General features: G+C 35.6%; 3 protein-coding genes across 3 annotated transcripts in view; all 3 read right to left on the bottom strand.

The window, feature by feature from the left end:
- Positions 1 to 512: 512 nt before the first annotated feature.
- Positions 513 to 6,066, bottom strand: LOC145594867 (uridylate kinase PUMPKIN, chloroplastic-like). The gene is made up of 7 exons (XM_081651212.1): positions 5,780 to 6,066; positions 3,213 to 3,348; positions 3,057 to 3,110; positions 2,353 to 2,444; positions 1,717 to 1,943; positions 886 to 1,062; positions 513 to 798 (listed from the first exon to the last, which is right to left on the bottom strand). Exons 1-7 carry the CDS (start codon positions 5,983 to 5,985, stop codon positions 686 to 688), a joined length of 1,005 nt encoding a protein of 334 aa, XP_081507338.1. The 5' UTR covers positions 5,986 to 6,066; the 3' UTR covers positions 513 to 685.
- Positions 6,067 to 9,035: 2,969 nt separating this feature from the next.
- Positions 9,036 to 18,444, bottom strand: LOC145595572 (DNA-directed RNA polymerases IV and V subunit 2-like). The gene is made up of 8 exons (XM_081651985.1): positions 18,233 to 18,444; positions 16,161 to 16,667; positions 14,933 to 15,145; positions 13,578 to 14,461; positions 12,134 to 12,428; positions 10,758 to 11,705; positions 10,185 to 10,456; positions 9,036 to 9,820 (listed from the first exon to the last, which is right to left on the bottom strand). Exons 2-8 carry the CDS (start codon positions 16,665 to 16,667, stop codon positions 9,319 to 9,321), a joined length of 3,621 nt encoding a protein of 1,206 aa, XP_081508111.1. The 5' UTR covers positions 18,233 to 18,444; the 3' UTR covers positions 9,036 to 9,318.
- Positions 18,445 to 19,321: 877 nt separating this feature from the next.
- The window catches only part of LOC145594685 (chorismate mutase 2-like), a 5,940-nt gene continuing 830 nt past the window's right edge, over positions 19,322 to 24,431 (bottom strand). Inside the window, exons 2-6 of the mRNA XM_081651020.1 lie at positions 21,623 to 21,821; positions 20,428 to 20,517; positions 20,195 to 20,338; positions 19,831 to 19,923; positions 19,322 to 19,724 (exon numbers count right to left, since the gene is read on the bottom strand). Of these exons, the coding sequence (XP_081507146.1) occupies positions 19,494 to 19,724; positions 19,831 to 19,923; positions 20,195 to 20,338; positions 20,428 to 20,517; positions 21,623 to 21,821 (757 nt within the window). The 3' untranslated portion in view covers positions 19,322 to 19,493. The remainder of the gene's footprint in view (positions 19,725 to 19,830; positions 19,924 to 20,194; positions 20,339 to 20,427; positions 20,518 to 21,622; positions 21,822 to 24,431) is intronic.

Below are 24,431 nucleotides of genomic sequence, written 5' to 3'. Positions count from 1 at the left end.
TTATTAATAGTTTAAATTCATTAAAGAAACAGCCGTTTAATCTATTGGTATATCATGTAAATAGAAACTGATGTGCTTCATTTGACTGTCATTTTAAAAACTATAAACTGTATAAAGTGAGAATCATATAAAGTTTATGGCATTAACATTATACTAATCACAATTCGAGATTATGTTGAGGGTGAATAATCATAATCTCATGGTTACTAAGAAGATTAACACGAGTCTAGCCGTAAAGTTACTAAGAATACCGAAAGCAAATTGTACGATCAACCTAAAAGTGCCTGCTAGGCCAGATCCATGCAGGCTATGCTGGTTGGGGCGGACAGGACTGATGGTCCGAGATCTGTCCAAGCCAGGTAGCCTCAGGCTAACCCAACTTCAACCCATGATGCACTGAAACCACACCTATGACTATAACTAAGGGTTGAATATGCAGCAGAATGAAGTCTAATCTCATCAGACACAATATAATTAAGAAAAGAATATGTTAAACATTGTTTACTGGATTACAAGATCCAAAATCTGCAAAATTTTATAAATTTTTATATAATTTCCAGTGAGAACTATCTTCAAGATTGTTCATATTTACAGTCCCCAATATCAATAGCAATAGTCCTATATTTTGCCAGCTAAAGCTACTGTAACTAGAAATCTAGACTACAGGGATTATTAACCTGGGAACTTATTGTATCTCTGCTGTAGCTGCCTGCCGCTGCCCTCCGATGATGGTTCCTACTATCTCTCCTTGGATTGCTTTTGAAATGTTACCTTCTTTGTTTAGATTGAATACAACAACTGCATCACATAATAGAAGTCTGTAAGATATATGAAACTTGGGTTTTCATACTCCATAATTTTTTGAAGTTTATAATCAGATGATACCTGGAATATTATTCTCTTGGCACAATGTAATAGCGGTCAAGTCCATAACAGAGAGTTCCTTTGATATTACATCTTGATAGCTTAAGGTATCAAGAAGCCGGGCATCTGGGTTTTGCCGAGGATCTTTATCATACACTCCATCCACATTTGTGGCTTTCAGCACTACTTCGGCATTAACTGTAACAAATACGAGCAGAATCAATAAAGTGAGGAGACAACTCGGTTCTCAAGCAACAACATTATCGATTAGATTCTGAATATTATAGAGTTGGATCACAGGGACAATAAAGATTTAAGCTTCAATGGATAACATTCCAAAGAAAATGGAAGTAATAAATACACCCTAGTAGCTGAAGGAGCATTAGCATGAAGGTCCAATTTTAATAGATATATTCATATATACTTGTGTATACTATGTACCAAAATCACAATTATCTTGGGGCTACAGCACGGATTAGCTTTTCCATCTAGGATGCAATCAGTATGGCCATATAAGTCAAGCTCTACACAGCCCTGGTTCATCCAAAGGATGCAACCATGGGTCAATTTACAAAGCATGGGTCAATTTACAAAGCATGATTGCAGCAGGTCTTAATTAAATAAAGTGCAAATCACAACAGAAATAAAAGTCACATCGACTATAGGAATAAACGATGTGAAACAGCAAACTATGGGCTAGATGCTAGACCTCAGGACACTAATACTGTATTAATATAAGAGTTCTAAAATCTCAACAATATATAGGATGCTTAAGCTTTTGGTAACCAAGACAATTTGTTCACTGATGAAGAAGTATTAAGCACAAGCAAACTCATATTAAGAATGACTTACTTTCAGCACATCGAAGAGCAGCAGCAGTATCAGTGGTGAAAAATGGATTTCCAGTTCCCGCTGCAAATATTACAACCCTCCCTTTCTCCAAATGTCTGACTGCTCTTCTACGTATGTAGGGCTCGGCAACCTCAGACATGCGAAATGCAGTCTGGACACGAGTTGGAATACCAATACTCTCCATTGTTGCTTGTAAAAATATAGCATTCATCACAGTGGCCATCATTCTGGAAAGACAGTCCAAAGAAAGCTGTCAACTGAAACGCCAACAGCATGGCATAACAGGGGAAAAACCAACTTATTCATACGGAGTAAATTATACGTTGTATATTTTCCTGCTCTATTGAATTCGTTCTCATTAGATAAATGACATCAGAGATATACAATATATGAGAGGGGTGGGGGGGTTAAGGGAATACATAATTATATCAAGAAGACATCATGGTCGCACAACTGAATATATTTTGTAAGACAGGCAGAAAAATATACTGTACCAGAAGTGAAATTTTCCAATTTGCACAACATTCCAGAAGATAAAATGTACTTGTATATTTCTTTTCATCCCTAGTCTTACCACATAAAGACTTGGGCAGTTTCAAGAGAATACAATTATGACATAGGAAGAAAAAGGCATACCCAATATAATCAGCGGATGAACGGTCAAGGCCACTACAACCTGCCCAAGTAGATCCTCGAAAAATGTTTCCACCACCAACAACAATTGCAACCTGAGTAAGGCACAACATATATCAGAAGATAATAGTTGAAGGCTTAGAAGCAGTTGGTCATTGAACACAAATATTAGCCTATGTGACTAGAACCTCACAGATCACAACTAAGGAGATTATTTATAGTTTCCGCTATCTGATTAATTCTGCGATAACAGATAAATGAATGCAATAGCTTCTCTATGAGCACTAACGCCTCTAAGTGAAGCTTTCATCACTAATTTCCTTCCTTCCTTCCAAAATATACATTTTCTCCTTTCCTAGCAGCAACAGTGAATAACCTAATCCAGAGATGAACATAAACAGGGTAATCAGCTTGATCTGTTTCTACCATACTTTGTATTCCTGTATGTCATATGATATAGAAATGTTTAATATATACTAATTTCACATTCAGATAATTTTGTTGTAATTTTTGAAAAAAATCCAGAGACTTCCAAGGCTTCAACATCAGACTACAACATTAAAACCAAAGCTTTATTCCCAAAAGGATGTAATTGGTTGCATGAACAAAAGTTCTATCTCCTTCAATACCTAACTGCCATCTGAATAAATTATATTATTATACTAATGAATGGAAGAATTATATGTTTGGATAGTCAAAGCAATTACCTCAATGCCAAGTCTTGTCACTGAAGCAACCTCCCTCGCTATGGCCATTGTTACCTATATTCGAACAACAGTCACCTGATATATAAATATTTCAAAAAAAAAAAAAAAAAAAATGGAGAGAAGAATGTGAGACCAAGATTTTTGGCAGTTTACTACCTTGGGATCTATGTTCTGAGCATTATCTCCTGCAAGAGCTTCTCCACTAACTTTAAGCAGAACTCTTTGCCATTTATATGATTGTTTGCATGCATTTTCATTTGATGACAATCCAAAAGATGGCATATGAACTTGCCTGTCAAAATCCATATGGTAAAGAGGTTTTAAATACTTCATATCCAAAAAAGGAGACTATCCTTAATGTAATCAACAAAGCATCGTGATTTAATTAACAATTACTAATTGATTAACCACTAACATCTTGGAACTACCATAGCACATAAACCCACATTTAAAATAAGGCTATTGGGGGAGTACGAAGCACGGTTCTCTAAAGAGATTCATGAACAGAAGAACAGACCATGAATATCCCTGAATAGGGTCACATCACTAATACTTGTTCAATCAGACTAGTATCACTTTTCATGGCTAGGGTTCTATGAATATAAGTTATACTTTTATTTTTAAAGGATCAACCTTTAGGGGAATAATGACCCACCACATTATTTCCAAAGGCCTACCCTTCATAATACAAGCTATAGCATAAACCACACACCAGTCACCTGAAAAGCTATTTAGTTCCAAAAGCTAATCTCAGAGAGTTATTACAGTAAAGCATGCATGAATGTAGCCTCAGGAAAAAAAAAAAAATAAATAAATAAAAAAAAATCAGAGGTGGTATATAACAGCAAATAGGCTGCAATTTTTTTTTTTTTTTTTTCTTCTGTCACACCATACATGTTCAAACTGTTTGGTTGTATGACTTGTATCCCAGCCAATCAATTGGATACCCTTCAAAGTTCAAACTTACTTAATAATGCCAGATAGTAAATAGCCGAGACATCAATTGGCTGTTGTCAATATGAACAAAACATTAAGGAAACTACATTCACACAAACTAAGTTGGAAAATTTAACAAAAGAAATCAGGTGATCGGTTCCAAAAACTCTATATCGGTATACGGCTCAGCATGTTTAAGGAGAGTAAGCCACTAGAAGTCTAGAAGTGTACAACTACCTAAAATTAGAATACCTACAGGATACACCTAATAGTTAATTTCTCCAAAGAAATTCACCCTTACAATCCAGCGAGGCCGCCTGGGCCAATAATACTATACTAATATTCTGAATTGGACGACTGTGCAGTATCTACATTCTTCATCTTTTAAAGCATTAAGGACAGCATATTGCCATTGTAACAACCTATTTTATTCCAACTCTTCATTTCACCTCAAGTGCTCATGTCAGATACTTGACACTCGGACATGGATATGACAATTCAACACTTCATTTTAGACCAAAGAAAAAGTATTGTGTAGAACGGACTCACGTGAGTCCAATCATACAAACAGAAAAGAAATACAAATTTTAATTGTCAGAAATTAGATAATAATGGTCAGATATTATATTATAAATATCCTATATTAGATTGTAAGAGTCAGAAATTAGATAATTAATTATGGTCAGATATTAGATTTCTTTTGTTTGATAACATATTACATTGATCAGGTATTAGATTTCTTTTGATTGATAATAGAATATATTGGTCAGGTATTAGATTTCTTTTGTTTGATAATAAATTATATTGATCAGGTATAGATGACATATATACTGTTGTTGAAGTTTCTGGAAAGATTTCTCCAAATTGAAAGCATTTTGCTGACTTCGACCAGAATTGGACTGAGTCAAAACGGTGGAATCGGTAGTAGAAGCAATCAGCACAAGTAATTACGCATGAACACAATTTATTTTTATTGTTCTTTTTTACTATTCTGCTTTGAACACGAAAGAGATGGAAGGAGTGAAGGGGTGTATGTTGTAAAACTCAACTTAAGAACAACAAACGTTAACAACGATATCTAGGACAATTGAGCTTGAAGTTGGCAGGACCAAATCCCAATTCAATTTCAACATCATTGCTACAAATTCGATGCTAATTGAAGAAACAAAACAAATTGTAGGCGCCGGAATTAGAGGGGGAGGGTCGCTGGCCGCCGACAGGGAACTAGGCAATGGCAGTGGGTGGAGGATGAATGTGTGCATTATATATAAACCGGACTCACGTGAGTCCGTTCTACGCAAAACCTTCTCTAGATGAAAACCGTTCAATGTTAAAGCTGTGCCTAATACCCGGACACATACCAGCATTTGACACTTCAATCCAAGTCGCAAGTCTAACATAGTTCACAATTTCACAACACATAAGCAACTTGCCAAGCTCAAAACTTCCTCACATTGCACAAGTAAATTATTAGTCAAAATATCTTAAAAACTGACCAACAATCTTAAACTCCCCTCAAATAAACTCAAAATAGAAAGAAAAATTGTCATAATTTAAGACCTTATAATATAGTGGCTAAACTAATAAATAATTCCAAATTCATAAACCCCGTTTTTTTTTTTTTTTTTTTTTTTTTTGAAGAATTCATAAACCCCGTTAAAACCCCAGTACAGAAACTCAATAATTTAAGTTTAACAAAAATTATCATTTCAGTTAATAAATTAGCAACAATATCTCAAAGAAACAACAAAAACAAGAGCAAAAACCAAATTTAGGAGATAATATACCTGAAATTTGAATAATCGGAAGAAGATGAGGAACCCACATCAGAAGAATTACAATTTACCACAAATTTGAGATGGGAATTTCGGGAATTGACCATTAAACTTTTCCAGGGTTTATAGAAGAGATTTGAAGGCAAACATTGTGACGGTGAGGATAGAGAAAGCATAGTGTTAACTGAAGAACAGGGTGAATAACAAGAAATCGCCATTATCTTCTATTGTGTTTACAAAGTTTTAATCTTTTTTGATATGGTAAACTATACACTTCTTAGCTGAGGCCTTCAGGGTCATTTACTCACTGCAATTGGGAGTATAATGTAAATTCACCGCTTCGCTCAAATTGGGCCTAGGTTTTTTTAAGGAAAAATTCACATTTACTACCAGCAAAAACACCATGTATCAGATTTACTACCTATCTAAAAAAATATTTTATATTACTACCACCCAAAATCCCTAACTGTAGAAATAACTACCAGTGACTAACCCCGTTACTAATTCTGTTTGTGGCCTGGGGCCCACAACAACGGCTGTTCAACCACTTTGCAGCCACCACTCCACTTCACTGCCACCCCCTCCCCCCTGTCGGCGCCGGCAAGACCCCACCCCCTCCCTTTCCCCCACCCTACACAGCCAACCCCTCCCTTTCCCCGTTCTTGCTGCCCCCACTTTGACTCCCCTGCTCTGCTGCTCAGATCCACGACCCGCACCCGCAACCACACCCGTTTAAGCGTACCCACAACCCCCCAACTGCAACAACATCCGACGCATTTGAAGGAACCCACTAGTGGCAGCTCCGGCGAAGATTGAATTCGTTTTGGGTGGTTTTGGGGAGGTAGTTTAGGGTTACGGATGGCCAAAAGGGTAGGGGAAAGGGAGGGGGTCAATTTCAGTGGGGGAATAGGGAGAGGGGCAATTTCCGGTGAGAGGGGAAGGGAAAGGGGATGTTTTCCGCCCGGTTCGGGGTGGGGGTAGGGGCAGCAAGAACGGGAAAAGGGAGGGGGTTGGCTGCGTAGGGATGGGGGAAAGGGAGGGGGTGGGTCGCGCCGGCTGGAGGGAGGGGTGGGGTCGCTCCGGCGCCGGCGGGGGGAGGGCACCGGCCGCCGGCAGGGGGAGGGAAGGGGTGGCAGTTGAGGGGAGGGGGTGGCTGGGTTACATTTTTTTTTTTTTTGAAAAATCTTAATTATTTTTTTTTTTAATAAACTTAACGGAACTTTAACGGATTCCGTTAAGTGGTAGTAAAATTTTAATTATGTGATTTTGGGTGGTAGTAATATAAAATAATTTTTTAGATAGGTAGTAAATCTGATACGTGGTGTTTTTGCTGGTAGTAAATGTAAATTTTTCCTTTTTTTAATTCCTCCTTTTTTTTCATTTTCTAATAATGAGAAAAAAATACAGAATACCTATTATATTGTTTGCGGTTTTAATATAAAGTCGTTGATAATATTAGCGGTTTTAATATTAAGTCGTTGATGACATTAGCGGTTTAAATATAAAGCCATTGATGACATTAGTGATTTTAAGCTAAATTAAAAATCTGTTTGATGTAGACGACATTTTGGAAATTTGATTTTAAAGCTATGCATAAGGGCAATATAATATATATTTCAACAATATTGAGAGGATTTGTTCAAATTTCATTTTTGTTTTAACTATTGTAGGAAATAGCTTAGAAATCGAATTCCTAAATTGGTAAGTTGGAAACAAGAATGATGATAACTTTGCACGACAACGAAGAGGAATTGGGGTCCTTGCCTCCTTAATATCATCAAAATCAATTGGGGTGAATTTTTAAAGGTATAGTTGTAAACCGTATCAGGAAGAGGTTGTGTGTGAAAAATGTACATGTTAGATTTACAAGAATCACTATAGTCTTGATTTTGGTCATTTTATTGGACTATTCCACAGGAGGTTTTTTTTTTTTTTTTTTTTTTTCTTTTTTTGGGAAGATAATACTTGCATAAACAAGCTTTTAGAAGAGTTATGGTTTTCACAATCATCACAAATTACCCTTAACACATATTTAAATATCTAATCATATTAAAATTTCCAACAAATGATTTATTCACATACAATATACAGGGTACAAGTCTCAAGTGTACAACCATTCAACCGATTATACTACATTACCACTTACAACTTGCATAAGCACAAGGACATATTTTTAGGGTCAAGCATTAAAAATTACTATGGAGTACTGATTATACTCTGCAAGTGAAGAGAATAGGGCAGAACAAGGTTTATAGAAAGTTGGAATTATATGTAAATAAACAAAGATTAACAGAGATAAACCCTGCATTAGCAGCACCTGATCAGTGTCAGAGAAGAGAGAACAAAGCCATGAATGGCATAAGTAAATATAATAAAGAACTGAAATTAAAACAATTGCTTCTTTTCATGATTCCAAACATGTTTGCTAGCAATGATCAAAAGAAATGAGACTTGTCTTCCATTCATTGAGTTGTTAGATGCTCACTAAAAGCACTCGTGTTGTGATGCAGAATTCTGATTTTTGAAGGTGGGTCAGTTGAGTCCAGAGGTGGCGCCACCGCTGGGATAAGACGGAGGTTGCGGCGGCGGAATTGAGTGGGAGAAGTGACAGAATTTCGATCAAAAGGGTATCTGGGAGTGAGCTTAATCTGTCTTCTTCACCATTGTTGTTGGAATTCTCAGTGACATTGTTAGTCTTTGATTGTAATCTTCTTCTCTTGTAAGTAATACATGAGAGTTTCAGCCATTTTTCTGGGTTGATTTTTGTGGGTGAAAGGTGAAACTGTGTAAAGGTTTCCGGAGTAATCAACAGTCAGGGATCAGGGTTATGTGTGACCAAATCGATAAAACGACACAATAAATTGCCGATAATAACTTGATAATGAGTTTATGACCCGTAAATCTGTATAGCCTAACGGCCTAATACATTTACATGAATACAACAAAATTGGATCATACTTGTAAACTAAAAAGAAACAGAGGTAGTATCACATATCCCAACAATGAACATGTTTCAGCCCTAGTCGTTTCAGCTTGCTACTTAATTAACCGAATGTATTTTGACTAAACATTCTACAGAAATTCAAATTACTTGTACATTTGAGAGTAGTTTGTACTATTAAATTACTACTAGTATACTCTATATGAGTCAAGAGAACATGGCAGAGCAAGCTTAGTTTCGCTACTAGGCTAAGATTTATTGGAGGCAAACTAGAGAACAAACTTATTTACAGAAGGAACGAGGGCATGAATGGCATAATCAAGTTAATAACAGATAAATGAACTAATATTAAAAGTAATAAACCATTGAACAAGGACATGAGTGGCATTAATTAAGTTAATAACAGATCGGGAATCGGAATTACATCAAACTAGATGTCAGATTAAAACAATGGCTTCTAACATTCTTCTGCTGGAAATTAGGCTACTCTATCCACCTTTTTCTGACGGATCAAACAGGAACAAAAGCATAATACCATATCTTACATAAATATTAACAGAACTGTTAGTCAAGATAGCTACTGATTTACTGAATGAAAGATTGGTTATTATCAACAGAGCTGGGTCTCAAAACGAAGCGAAATACCCATGCTAAACAGCTCTTGACACAACAGCTTGGCCCCATATGGCACACTTATCTTCACGATTTCATCAACAGATTCGCAGAACCTGCAGTAAGGCCCTCGGATCTTTTTGCCACCTGGGACTGTCCTTTGGATCACATTTGCAATGTTCTTGCACTTCCTGCAAACATGCATCTGGGATGAGTCACTTAGAGTAAAGAGTCGCTCATGCAAGTTGGCTGAAGCACCATGGGCGATCAGACAATCCCGTTCCATCTCCCCAAACTTGATACCCCCGAATCGTTTCCTGTCTGCCACTGGCTGCCGGGTCAGTGGATGGACGGGACCTGTATTTCGAAACTTGACTTTGTCTTCAGACATATGGATCAGACGCTGATAGAAAGTGGGCCCCATGAATATGAGGGTACGGATCATCTCTCCTGTTCTTCCATTATAGACCCTTTCATTCCCCCATCTTGAGAATCCAGCCCTGCAATCATTGTGATGGAAATCGTTACACACTGAAATTGCATGATCTTTCCCATAATAGATGCAAGTTGACAATGTTTAAACCATTAGGGTCTTAAAGCTCCCGAGGCCTTTGGGCCTTGGGGGGTGGGGGGTTGGGGGGTTGATAAAGCATAAGAATTTATTAAAGCATTTCTATTCTTCATGTATTCATATATATATATATATATAACACCACAATAACACTAACTAATTTATCATCTTCACATAATTTAAGTCAACTGTTGAGGGAGGGGAGTTGATTTTCTAGCAAAAATACAGTAATGCAGACAGAATAACTGGAGAGAATCGAATATGAAAGTATATTCTCCGCATGAAAAACTGACCTGTGAAGCTGCTCTGTTATGGATTCGACAGAAAGAGTAGAGAATGGGGTGGCATATTTCAATGAGCCACCACATGCAATGCCCTTCCCAAGGGCAGCCTCCAGTAGTTGGCCAGGAGTTTGTCTAGAGGGAAATGCATGAGGATTGATTACTATATCAGGCACTATCCCCTGTTTTGTGAAAGGAAAATTCTCCTGTGACTCAAGATATCCAAGAACACCCTTTTGACCATGCATGGACGAAAACTTGTCACCAAGACAAGGTGAACGGACCTGCATGAATTGACAACATGAAATTGACTTATAAACAGAAGTGGATTTGACGATGAAATTATACCCAGAGCAGGAATGATACATTAGAACCCATCACATAATAGGCTTTACACACTATTTATGATGGAATGTCAACCAGAGCATACATTTTGTCACATCACAAAATGCTTTTATTTAACCCACACACATCACAACATATGTTCACATATTTTTTATTTAACCCACATAATTGATCCAAAGCACATTATTTCTTTCCCAAAGGAAAAAAAAAAAAATCACACACACACACACACACCATTACCTGTCTAAGTGAAACAACTGCAAAATTCTTCCCATCATCATTTGCTGACAGGACAACTTTCTGCACCATGCCTCTTTCTGTATGCTTTAACTTGACACTATGATCAGCCCCAGATTCCGCACATCTGCCAATGATAATATCTCCACTCTGCAAGTTTGCTCCAATGTATGGAAATCCATCATCATCAAGGTTGTCAACCCGTCCTATTTTGCTCTGTATCTTCCCAAAACTAACAGTATCGTCAAACTTCCTCCTCTTTTCTGATGATTCCTGGTTGTCAACTTCAGCCTTGTAACTCCTGGTGTGCTCAGTCCTAAACATGCCTCGTTCCAGTGAAGCTCGATTCATGACCAAAGAATCTTCTTGGTTATAACCAAGATGGACATTTACGGCCACAATGCCATTTTGACCATTAAAAAATTCTGCCTTTGGAAGTATTTGGTTGCGGCCTAATGGATATCCTGGCTTCCCAAGACAATCAGAAATCACCGAACGGAAGAGAAGTCTTTGAGGATAGTACATTTGGTGGGACAAGGTATCTACTCTAATATTGGGGTTAGTGCTGGAATATCCTATGGCTTGTCCAGAATGCTTCTCAGATTGGTAAAGAACCCTCCTAGCATGGTCATGATTTGCAAAGGGGATAATACCACAACTGACTCCCAACAAAAATGACATGTCAAGCTCACAATGAGTGTATTTAACAGGGTCTTTTCCCTTGTCTTCAAAAAGGAACTTAATTCCCCATGCAGTGCGACAATCTTCTTCCTCTTCAGTCCCAATCAATTCTATTATTCCTTTTTCTAGAAGTGTCTCAAAAGAAAACTCATCCCCTTTCAATAACTTTGTCTTTTTTAAATTTTCAACTACTAAAAGAGGTCGAAGTATTCTTCCAGAATCACAGAATATTCGCACTTCAGAATTTTGAACATCACGTTTGATTTCAACCTACAAGTGCCAACAAGGCAACAATATGTTATTTTTCATGAGCCAGAAGCATCGTATACACAGGAACTTATACTACACAAACACACAAGTGTGGATAAGATAGTGAAAGCCCATTGTCTAACAAGGGGCTCAGATGAGAACAACACGATGAGTCCAAAACATAAAAGGATATCATAGCATAAACAAATTTGAGGGACAGACTAAGGGTCTACAAGGAGATCCATAATTTTTAGCAGCATACAAAAAAAGATGTTACAAACCAAGCACCATAAATGTGGGATCATGAATTAATGTAATGAAAAGAGATCTGGAAAAGAGAACACACGCGCACGATAGTAACTAGAAGCTATCGGACACCAATAATAATTCTAAAATGTTATAGATTCAGCTTTACAATCTAGAACAAATGTAGAAAAATGAAGTAGTACCTGGCTTGAAATACGGTTCTTCCGACGCTTTCTTCTCAACTCCTGAACAAAGGAGAGGGAATCAGCGCATACCCCTTCCCACTCGCCATCCACAAAAACCTTGTTCTTTCCACTCAGCGAAGTACAGGTGTCGCTCACCAACTTTTCCATCCCACACCTCACCAAAGTATCAGACAGGTCCTTCTTACTAACACTGCAACTGACAAGTCCAGTAGCAGCTATGTTCTTCACAAGACCACAGTTCTCCCCATCCGGTGTAGACAAGAAGCATATTTTCCCCCAGTGAGAAGGGTGTCTGAAATCATAGATGCAAATTTAATTAGAGTACCCAATGTAACTTAGGCTATATTACCTTCACCTTATATGATTTGTTTTGATTCGAATTTTCTAGGTTACCTGAATTTTTCTGGTCTGGCCTGAATTGTTATCTTAATAAATGTCTAGTGTCGATTTTCAGGTCTGGTATTAATTTTTTAGATTTGGTCTAGTCTAGTATGTTGTATTTTAACAAGGATAAATAATTAGAATAAGGTGAAAAGAACAAAGCCGTGATGGTTGTGGACAATAAAAGAAAATGATAGACCCATCATATCATCTAAAGGATGTGGATGTGGGGGTTAGTGGGTCATGTGTTTGATCTTCAAACACCTACTATGTAAGCATTATCCACTTTTGTTTCTTCTTTCATTCTCAATGAGTGCAACTGTTTGCATTTCTAAGCATCTTTTATTGAGCCTGATTTTCTACTTATGACACTAGTTAGGGATTTTTGGCAAGGCTGTAGATCACTAAGGAGAATTCCTTAGCATTATTCCCCACTTCTTGTTAATACTGTGTTCTTTATTTATTTGAATTCTTACTTTCATTAATTTGAAGTCATTTCAGTCTTAGAATACAACTACAATTAGAAATATGTTCAAACATACCTTAATAAGGTTATATAAAATAACTTTATATACTTCATGTCAATTGAAAACCCTTTGCATCCCAATCAAGATGTTGTGACCTTGTTATTGTTCCGTGTTATTAAGTTTTAACTTATGCATTGCATGGGTTTGAAAGACAGTCATTCGTTTTGATTGTGCATGACTGCATGCCCTAAATAAAATTCATCTAAACACCACTCAATGAGTGAAAAAATTCAGGTGCTATTTAAAATAAAGGGAAAAAGTTGCCAAAGAAAGAGAGACCATAAAGCATCAACTTTAACTAAATCTATCATTATCTACATTTAAGGGAATGAGGAGAAATAATAATAATCTGTGTGCTTAACCTTAAACTGAAGGCTGTGAAGCTAAGAAAAGGAGTGATTCAGAACATAAGTCAAACTAAACAACAAATTGATCTCCTATCCCCAATAATGAAAAAAAGAAGAGAAATCACACATTTAAACATTTTAAACCACAAAAGATATGAGTATAAGACAAAACTTTGAAATACTTACGGGTATCTGGCATCTCCAACCTTCCCTGTGTATGAAACCTGCTGCCGAGTTTTCCTCATATCACAAGTACTCTGCAACGGATTAGTTCGCCTGAGATTTGCAACCACACCAGAAACCCTGTCTGTTTTCTTGAAAGGATGCGCCCATGCACCAGTGGAAAATGATCTGGTAAGACCATTGGTGACGATTGATGCATCCAAGTAGTGCTCGATAGCCTGCAGATCACGATCCCCATAAAGGTCCCGCTGCATCGCCTTCACCATTCGCTTCTCAGCATGCCTCATATGGACCCTAAGCTCCCTCTCTAGAAGCTCAGAAGCACACTCAAGTCGCTTATTTCTAAAGTCATCTCTATTATCACACTTTCTCCTGCCTGAAAAAGCTTGCAAAAGACACTTAACCATATATCCAAGAAAGCGGGCCTTTTGCTTGTTCCCAGAAAGACTAGGGAAAAGGTTTGTTTCAATAAATTCTGCAGTGGACTCAGAGGGAGGGAATTTAGATTCTCTTATCATATGGTCAATATGCTCCAAAGCTTTGCCACCACGACGAAATCCATCACATTTCTCATCAGCATCATGAATGGATGCAAAGAGGATATTACTGATGCGGCCATCATCCGTGCTGCAATCAATTAATTCCACCACCTCCTTGTCAGATGATACACCAAGGGCAAAAAAAAGTATCCAAATAGGGACTTCTACAATCGAAAAGTACACACTGATAACTTTTTCTCCTCCTTGGATGTTTTCAGCTTTTGGATTCTCCACTAATTTGACATGTACCCTTCTCCTCTTGAACTCAGATCGATATGCAACCTTCCAAAAGGGTTCATTAGAAATCCAAAGCCTCTTCAAGCAGATCTGTTCTTGAGCAATAAATGTCTGCAGTTACCATATCCAAGATAACCCAAGTCAAAGCAAAATAAAGAGTGACCATGATCATTTTTATACGAACTAAGACATGAGTTCGACTGATTGTAGAGAAGTTAAGAAATTAAAAAAAAAAAAATTGAAAAACAACCAATGGTAATACAAGTGCAGTTGTGCAGACAGCCACCAAAATAAATTGCAGTTTAGTATCTTTAGCAAGTAAAAGCATTAACTTAGTACCGCAGTAGACAGAACAAGATTCAATATAAACTTACAACAATAGGCAACAATTATAGAGATACAACCTATGAACTAGAACAAGCTGCAATAAAGGCACAAGATAACTTTTCAGACTATAGGAGAAATTGGATTTACAATAATTACTATAATCATAATAATAATAAATAAAAAAAAAAGGGCCACGCATCTCCACACAACAATGAATAAAACCCATGGCTAAGATACGAAAAAATGTTGACCTACCTTCTCAGCACCCTTGACTATAAAATAGCCTCCATGATCAAATTCACAATCACCCTTCTCAGCTTGACTCATCCAGCATATATCAGACTTCACCATCACAGGGATCCTTCCAACGATGACATCCGTTGTTTCATCTTTCACGATTGTTCTGTCTATATACTCTGACTTACCAGTTTTAAACTTGTCACTTTTGACCTTCTCTTGGGTATATATCTGAGAATTAAAATCAGCCATGAACAAACAAATGAAAACAATAAAATAAAGACAATAATCAATATAGTAAAATGGCATAAGCCCGCAATGCAAAACTTATATTAAAAAATGCAAACTCAATTGTTACACTCGTTAAAGTTGCATAGGATATCTCAATCACATCAACATTTGAATAGTTGCATAACTTTGTATGTCAAGCAGGAATAGGCTAGCATGGGAGATGGGAATGAGTTATACTTTGTATATCTTACTATTCAATATTGTAATTCTATCAACACAGCTCTTATGGGAACATAAAGCAAAGAGGGGATATAATGGATTGAAGACTGCAGACGACTAGACAATAGCTTGTGATGGGACTTGTCATACTAATGGAAATTATTATCCAAAAGATGGCACCAGATGAAATACATAAGAAGCTACTAACATTCAGGCTCCAGATAAAAGTGGAAAGACAAATATTTATAATCTCATTTTATGGGCTTTGAGAGCTCAGCTAAACAAATAAAAATTTTCAGTAAAAAAAATACCTGAATTCATAAAATAACATGTATAAATGTTACTCTCATGTATTCTCCAAGTGATCACATATTTACAAAAACAGAAACTGTTAGTTATATTGAATATATACTGTATTTAGTCAAAGTGAATACCATGAAAGAATATAATCCCTGGATCATTCTAATTAACTGATTAGCAATGTATACATACAGCTAGCATAACTATAGGCTATAATACAGGAAACTAATTATACACTTTGACTAAATACAATATATATCTAGTATATTTAACAGAAACCATACCTAATATTACTATAAAGAGAGGGCTTTTGAAGGAAACATTACACAACAAGGATATTCTACCATCATCTAATAAGGGCAGTTTTACTGTTACAGAAGACACTGGACAGTACAAAGCAGACAGTGGGGGGGGGGGGGGGGGAGGCAGACAGAGTCTCACTAAGTAACAGCATTCTGCGGCAAATTTTAAATTATTTTAGTCCCAATTAACAAACCTGAAGGTGAGTCTCAACTTTCAATCTCGCAGAGTAAGTCATGTTCTGAAGCCGGGCATGTCGGGGAAGCAACTTAATGAAGTCTTTCCCACCATCTGCATGAAACTTCTCTCCAGTCCAAAACATAGGCCGCTCAAGCTCCACATTCCCAAATCTTACCGAAGCATATCTCCATCCACCCTCACCCTTCTTTGAGGGATCATAGCCTGGATTCACAGTTATCTCACCAATGTTATCAAAAACTCTCTTTATACCTTCACGGACAAAACTGTTGTAGGAGTTAATCTGATGACTGATGAGACCGTGCTGCTTGAAGAAAGATGACGATGCTTTCTTGCAGAAGTTCATCAATGAAGCCTCACCAAGGTCATGCAAGCTCATGTCCATAACATCAGCATCGTCATCCGAATACATATCCTCATCATCCCAGGTCTCCAGATCAATATCATCAAAAACATCTTTTCCATTACTACTGGTGCCCAGGCCATCTTTTCCCTCAAGCCCCATCTATTAGGAATCAACATGTATGATGGAATTATATCAAAACATATCATGATGATGCATCTTTTAAACAATAAAGGTTAAAAACCACAACTGCAAGACTGTAGCCAGTCATCTTTAAGATTAATATTCATACATCAGAATTCAAATAACTAGGATATGGAACAACAAGATTTTAACATTTTAATTGCTACACTTTGCATGTTGTTTGAAGTGAGCTCATGTATTAAACTAACATGTGGCTAAGCATTGGATAAAAGGTAAGTAAGCATCAAATACAAGAATGGTATTTCATCTCTCCGATTATGATTTATAACCACTGTATCTGAATCGCTATCATAATACACTGCATCTTTTACACTAACATGAATCCTTTAAACCTTTTTTATGAAAGAACTTGATAACGATAAATAAATTACTTCATACCCAAAGAAAAAACCTTCAATATTCATGCTATTTCTTTACAAAATCCTAAAGCACTCAAACGCTAATATCAAATATTCAAATAGAGTAGAAGGAATTGCTCAGAAAATAAGAAATAAACATTGTCGACAGATAGCAACAATACTTATTTTCAGGCCATTATTTTAAGGCCATACAACTTTAATGATGAATTAAGAAAATACACGCAACTATTTTATAGCTGCAAAATATGACAGTACATCTAAACTCTATCGAAATCATAGAGGCCACATAATTAAGCACCAGCTTTTCCAGGACATTTAGAAAGTCCATAAATTGTAGATAACAATTTTTTTTGCTCAGTAAGACAGCAAATTAGAAAATCAAACTACACTAATCCTAATTTTTGGTCAGCCAATCATACAACTATAATTCTATATGAACAAAACTCTATCATACCAATGACAAATTGACAAGGGCAGTACTTTGATTTTGCTGGAATTTATTCAATGAACAAATGACATGCAACACCAAATAAATTATACCCATTTAACAAAATTCAACACACTATCAAACCAAAATCTTCCCATTTGAAAAAAATTACTAATCAGAAATTTCATCATCTATAAATCAACTAAAAAAAACCATCATTTCTCCAACCATATGAAGATCAAAAATGAAAAGAAATTTCAAAGACAAAAAAAAAACCCAGATTCCCAGTCATAAGAGAACATAAACCCTAAAAAACAAAACTTTATTAAACCAAAATCTTCCCATTTGAAAAAATTACAATTCAGAAATTTCATCATCTAAAAAAACTTATTTTAAAAAAAAAAAAAAAACATCATTATTCCTACCACATGTAATCAAAAATGAAAAAAATAAATAAATATAAACAAAAATTAAAACCCAGAGTCCCAGATTCCCAGTCATAAGAGTAATAAACCCTAGAAAAACAAAGCATTATGTATTTCTCTTCACATTAACACCCAACAAAAATTCCAAAATTACATATAAATTACATGCATTCTTAAAAAAACACCCAATTTCACACATTTCAACATTCAAACAAATACCCAGAAGTCAATATTCCAAAATTTCTGAAATTCAACAAAACCCAAGTCTATAGAATCAATGAACTAAAGAGAGTGAGATAAAAATAGAATTACCTTCAAAGCTTAAACCCAGAAATGAGGAGAGAGAAAATCAAAAAGGGTTCTTTGTTATCAATTTCTGAGTCTCACAGTGGAGAGTGAAAGATGCAAATTCTGCGTGGAGGAGAGAGAAAAGGGTAGTTGGGAAATTTTTAAAAGAAAGCATAAAACCCCATTGATGCGCAATGAAGCTCCGTAGTGTGGGGTTTTGGGTATCAGGAGAAACTGGGAAATGCTATCCTGTGTTCAAGTGTATACTTCAATTCTCTAAATCTATTGTTGTATTGATGTATGACTAATGTTTGTCCATGATTGATGAAAATCTAGGGTAAAAAATCAATGAATGAGTTTTTTATGGTGAGGTTGACTGCATAGTATTATTTTATTTATTGATAGAAACAATTTGGATATGTGAATAACTTAATATATTGATTTTTTTTTTTTTGGAAAGAAACTTAATATTGATAATTTGATATTAGTGTGTGGTTAACTAGTGTTTTGTGTATAGTTTAACTTTTTATAAAATGTTGTAAGCATTATTAATTAAGGGCTTGTTCACATTTACTGAACTGAACTGATTGGAGCTGAACTGAACTGAACTGATTGGAACTGAACTGAACTGAATTGAGCTGAAATGAATATTTTATATGAGAGGGAAATTAAGAGCTGAACTGAATTAAACTGACTGGAGCTGAACTGAACTGAACTGAACTGAAATTAAGTAAATGTGAACAGGCCCTAAATTAAATATGGATAGACCTGACAAGAAAAATTTTAAATAAGGTGTCAATTCGGATGTCGGGATCAAGCTTGGTGAGGCCAGATCTATTTGTAAAAATTAGTCATGCTAAATTATTGTGTCCACGAAAGTTGAAATCTGAATTGGATTTTTTTCGGATCGGTAGGGTGTAGTTTTGACACCTCTGAGGCCTTGTTCACTCCACCTCATTTTTGCTAAAATTAAATTATTTTTACTGAAGTGAAATTAATTTTATTGAAGTGAAGTTATTTTTCTGAACCGATAATAATTAGGCTAAATTGACAAAAGGAGTGAAGATTTGAAACAACAAGAGGAGCATATCTAGCATTATTCTTCTTCAAAGACACAATAATAATATACGAGTACTTATATATATTAGTAATTGAATGGAGTACATCAATAATGAATTTAGTAATTTGCCAAATGAAAGATTGATTTTGAGAATGTTAACTTCATTAGTCCAAGTTATCAATCTCACCATTATCAATTGAACAATGCTAAATACAAATTCAAATGTCAATCTAGACGCCGGAGAAGGTATTCAACTTCAACATCTTTAGTTAGAGGAATCACCCATTCATCATAAAGACGAGAGACCAATGAAGGATCAACCTTGTAGTCATTGGAATTACTTGTGTCATTGAGGGTTACTTCCTGCCCGAAAACCTTGGCTTTCTTCTCAATTCTTTGCTTCACCATCGCTTCCACTTTACTATCTGTCAATAGGTTCATAAGAGTATCTTTGTCCTGAATTAAGAAGTTAAAAGTACAGGTTAGAGAATAAGATTTGATTCAGCTACTTAGTATAGGAGAGAGTTGTTTATCTATGATTCAGCAAAGTGAAACTACTGACTTTTGCTCGAATGGCAGCACTGTATGCTTCAGTCTCGCTTCTGAACTTTACTTCAGCTACATATTTTCCAAAATGTATTCTCCTTGATAACACCTGAAAGATATACAGTATTCAATCAATGGCATGTCAACACACTAAAATACATTCTAATTCAAGTTTTTGGTCAGATTATTGTGACTAATATGTTCTTTTCACGTTGAAACAAATGAGTTTCAGAAAATATAAGCCAATAGGTTCAGAAAAGGAAGAATGTATCAAATTTCGGTAAGGGACTGAGGGCTACAGGTTACTCATGTTCAATACACAGCAAAATTAAGTTAAGTTCAGATACGCGTTTTCAGGTGAAAAGACTTAAATTACTAACCTGCAAACACGCTAGATCAGAAGCCACACCTAAAGCATAATTTCCATCATCACCCTTAGCAGCCAGTAGAGGTAGAAATTGTTTAACATAAAAGTCCCAAATTTTCTTGCTTACATTGACAGATGCTGCAGCAGGAGGCAAATCCTACAATTCAAATGATACAGCAAATCATAAACCAATGAGTTTTCATTTGGACCAAGAAATGTTAGTATCCAAGGCAAAAGGCAAATTACCTGCGAACAATTTAAAGGGCGGTGTACTAATGGAGGTGGTAAGTGATCAGGAAAGAATGGAACTTCTTCCGGACTTCGGTATCTGCCACCCTGAAATACATAACAATGTATCACCTTAAGATGACAGAAAGAAATGGTTGAATATCACAGGACAGGAAGCAAAATATTTCGTCAAAAGGCCACATTCTTTCAGCTCTAGGCAAAATTGGGTAGTTGATCGATGTTAGAAAATTACTCTTTGACAATCCTTGTATGTGCATGCGACTACTTTTCCGGCACATCAACAAGATAAATGTGAACTATCAATTATTTTCCTTATTGTTTGTTGGAAGTTGCTTGTTTTTCCAACTACCACCACCCAGCAACTAATCTAGAATCTATTGTGAAATCTGGTCAAACTATCAAGTCTATATTTTTAATTGTGGTCATTGTCTATGCTAAATTGTGACATTATGAGTCAATGACATTATGCCTTCAAACGTAAAATACTCAACAAAAACTAAAATGCAAACAATTCGAACTTTGTCCAATCTTCTAAAAACAATCTTATAATCATAACTTGTGTTATCTCAAAATGATCTCAACTTTTGAGTATTGTCTCAAAACCGTCTAAAGCTAAAAGTGTTAGTTTTGCCGCGATTAGATAATGTTACAAACATGTTTCAACCACGGGTCTAACAAAACAATTACCATTTGTCAATTTCCAATCTTAATTTCTTATATAATGAAAAATGCTACATCATAACAAACAATGTGACGTCCACTACTTTTCATGATGTTCATAACCCATTAACAAAGAAACAGAATTATTTGATACATTTTCTAAAGCTTATAAGCCACTTAAGAAAATAATGTACAAGTATTAGACCGTTGCTTGTGGACAAGTTATAGTGTTATAGGAAGAATCAAGCAATCTTCAATCAAGTATGACCCACCAAAATCACTTTCCTCTCCCTAATTTAAGCAAAACCCAAGAAAAATTCCAACCTTCTTAGACAAAAAACATAAGTAATTCCCAACAAAATCCATCAATCCTACCCTGTACAGCTTCTACCTTGTTCGGGATTAGTTGTCGTATTATATAAGTCGTTCAAATTACACTATCAACGTGACTATTAATTCGAGACGGAAAAAAATAACAACATAACATAGATGGTGACATGCTACAATCCAAAAATAAAGAGAGAAAACTGACCTGGGCTTGAACAGATTCAGTACCCTTAACAAGGAATTCCATCAAAGAGCCATGAAAACCAGGAAAATGAGAAGAATTATCATAAGCAGGAGAATTCAAAGGTAATTTAGCCCTTTCAATCAAGCTGTAAATAATGGTATCTTCAAGCCCAATTAACGTCTTCCTAATTGAGTCCAATGATAGATTATCAATTCCATCGCTGCCCATTTTTGTAATACACGATTAATTTATTTATTTATGATTAATAAGATGAAAAAATTAGGAAAAACTATGAAGGAAAAACAGAGGAATAATACAGGGGAAAAAGGAGGAGAGAGAATATTTATAGATGATGAAATGAAGGTGTTGTTGATTTGTTTGGTTGTGGATTACAAACGAATCATTTCTTAAGCGTAGTGGACACGGATTGGGTTTACTTGGCTTGTTATGTGCTTAATTATTTGGGGTTACATCTTTGTTTTATTCTTCTAATCTTGCCTTGTAGCCAATTTGGAGTCTTCTCTTTTCGAATATTGTAATTGTACAAACATAATTCATTATTGCACGCGACATTGGACTAGGAGTCTTAGGATCGTCCGATGGTGTGGCGGAAATGAACACAGAATGATATGATGTGAATCTATACTGTAACCCTCTAAGTTTCCGTTTTCTACGATGTGCCCCCTTTTTTGAGAAATTTACACTGTAACCTCATAATATACATTTAGCTTCTATATGGTAACCTTGTCGTTATCTTGCCGTTAACTAATTTCGTTACTGGGGCCCACTCACCATTTAATAATATTTTTTAATCGATTTGCGTGTTGGAAATGGTTTCGTTAATGGTTTTGGGGGCTATTTTGTTCCTAAAAGCGCCAAATTGAGCTTAGATTTAACAAATAAATAACACAAATGGCTCGTTTTGCATAATAAGAAATGTCTCGATTTACGTGTTTACGTATTTAATACGCAAAACAAGACATTTGTGTCATTTTTTTGTCAAATCTGAGCTCAATTTGGACCCTTTAGAGCCAAAATAGCCCCCAAAACTTTTCACAGAACTATTTCCAACACGCAAATCAATAAAAAATTATTATTAAGTGGTGAGTGTGCTCCACTAACGGAATTTGTTAACGGCAAGGTTACCGTATAGAAGCTAAATGTTTTTTGAGGTTACGGTGTAGATTTCTCAAAAAGTGAGGCACATCGTAAAAAACGAAAAGTTAGAGGGTTATAATGTAGAAAAACCCAAAAATTAATTATGATTATAAAGTCTACTAATGTAGACTCTTAGCCCTTAAGAAAGTTCTAATAATGAAATGACTTACAAGCCAAGGGGGCCAAGCTAAGGGTCACTAACAATCTTCCTAAGGTGGGCCAAACGCGGCTTTTAGACGTTGGCTACACATTGACTTCATGGACTGGACTTCTGATCTCATCCAAAACCCAAGAAATTTCGGCTAATTTATTTTATTTGTTCCAATCTATCAATCCTTCAACGTCTGAAACAATACAACTATATATGTGCCAAAAGAGCAATATACCTAAAATAGTCTCCCTAATTGTTCAATTATTCATAGATGATAAATATATGAAAAAATTTAGGGTCCGTTTGGCATCACTGTGGTTTTCTGTTTTTTGGTTTTTTGTTTTTTAAAATCATATAATATATGTCATATAATGAATTAAAAATTAGTCAACTTGTTAAAATCATGATAATTTTAAAAACTGACAACTGAAAAGTGGAAATATCTTTTTCTTGTTTCCTGTTTTTAGTTTTTGGTTTTCAAAAAAACAGAAAACTAAAAACAGAAAACGATACCAAACAAGCCCTAAAGGAACTGATTTTAGTATAAGAATTATGGCATTTATTCATTTGGAACACACACTGCGAACTATGCTATAAAAAAACATCACATTACTGTAATATATAGATTCGAAAGAGATAAAAGTCGAGCAAAAAAAGTGCAATATGCGCCTATGTCACACCTAGCCCATGCAATATCCATGAATAAATTCACATTTTAAAAACAAGCACGGGTGGGGTAGTGGGTCGGACTAGGTCCAATATTTGAGGCTCCAAACTTAGCTAACAAGTAGTTCTACTATTAAAATTGAATCTCCTTCCATGTATGATGTATCTCCAATGAGAATAGAAGGTATGAGTTGAATTTAGCTTCTTGCCTTTGTTTTAGCAATCACATGTTAAATGCATGACAACAATAGAAAAGAATTGGAAAGGAAAATCATTAATTGGTTGAAATGTTTATGGTACATTATTTTCTAAAATAACCGTTTATGTTATCATTGAAGGATGAATAAAGCTAAGTCATCACTATAATATTTAGTTACATAGATAGTGTAAAGAGGAACACAAATAATTTTATGCTGCTAGAAGTAAATCAATATAGTTAGGTAAGATCCTCCTAAGTCATTATATTTTCTACTTTTATGTGGCATGTAATTTACTTGAATCGAAAAAGGATCACAAAATTTCCACCACTTCTTCCGCTTGGGTCAATTAATTTAGGACAATGTGACCATAAACAATGTCATAGATATTAACATCCACATGCAAGCTAAAAGCACTATGTATGGTTCAAAATTGATCAAATGTATGGTTATGTAATTGATATATCACTAAAATTAGCATGCGAAATTCAAGAGAAGGTCAGGTCCAATATTATCTTGTTTACCACAAAACAAAGTGTAAGTTGTGATACAAATTAATGCTTGAAGTTTCAAAAATTAGCATTAACATTGTACTAACTTGGTGAATTTTATAGTACATATATAAACATCATGCAAGTATGCAACTAACGAGTAATGT

This window comes from Chenopodium album, chromosome 19, assembly GCF_948465745.1.
Source record: "Chenopodium album chromosome 19, dcCheAlbu1.1, whole genome shotgun sequence".
Classification (NCBI taxonomy): Eukaryota; Viridiplantae; Streptophyta; class Magnoliopsida; order Caryophyllales; family Amaranthaceae; genus Chenopodium; species Chenopodium album.
Note: the sequence above shows the minus strand (reverse complement) of the source record. Positions and strands in the feature narration are given on the sequence as shown.

Bases quoted from the DNA above. Each gene is read 5' to 3' on its own strand.
- LOC145594867 (XM_081651212.1), bottom strand. From the start codon at position 5,985: ATGGCGATTTCTTGTTATTCACCCTGTTCTTCAGTTAACACTATGCTT. The intron at 3,111-3,212 runs GTAGTAAACTGC...GTTCGAATATAG, and splicing joins CTCAGAACATAGATCCCAAG to GTAACAATGGCCATAGCGAG. The intron at 2,445-3,056 runs GTAATTGCTTTG...TGCCTTACTCAG, and splicing joins TGACAAGACTTGGCATTGAG to GTTGCAATTGTTGTTGGTGG.
- LOC145595572 (XM_081651985.1), bottom strand. From the start codon at position 16,667: ATGGGGCTTGAGGGAAAAGATGGCCTGGGCACCAGTAGTAATGGAAAA. The intron at 14,462-14,932 runs GTAGGTCAACAT...TGGTAACTGCAG, and splicing joins TAGTCAAGGGTGCTGAGAAG to ACATTTATTGCTCAAGAACA. The intron at 11,706-12,133 runs GTACTACTTCAT...TGGCACTTGTAG, and splicing joins AGAACCGTATTTCAAGCCAG to GTTGAAATCAAACGTGATGT.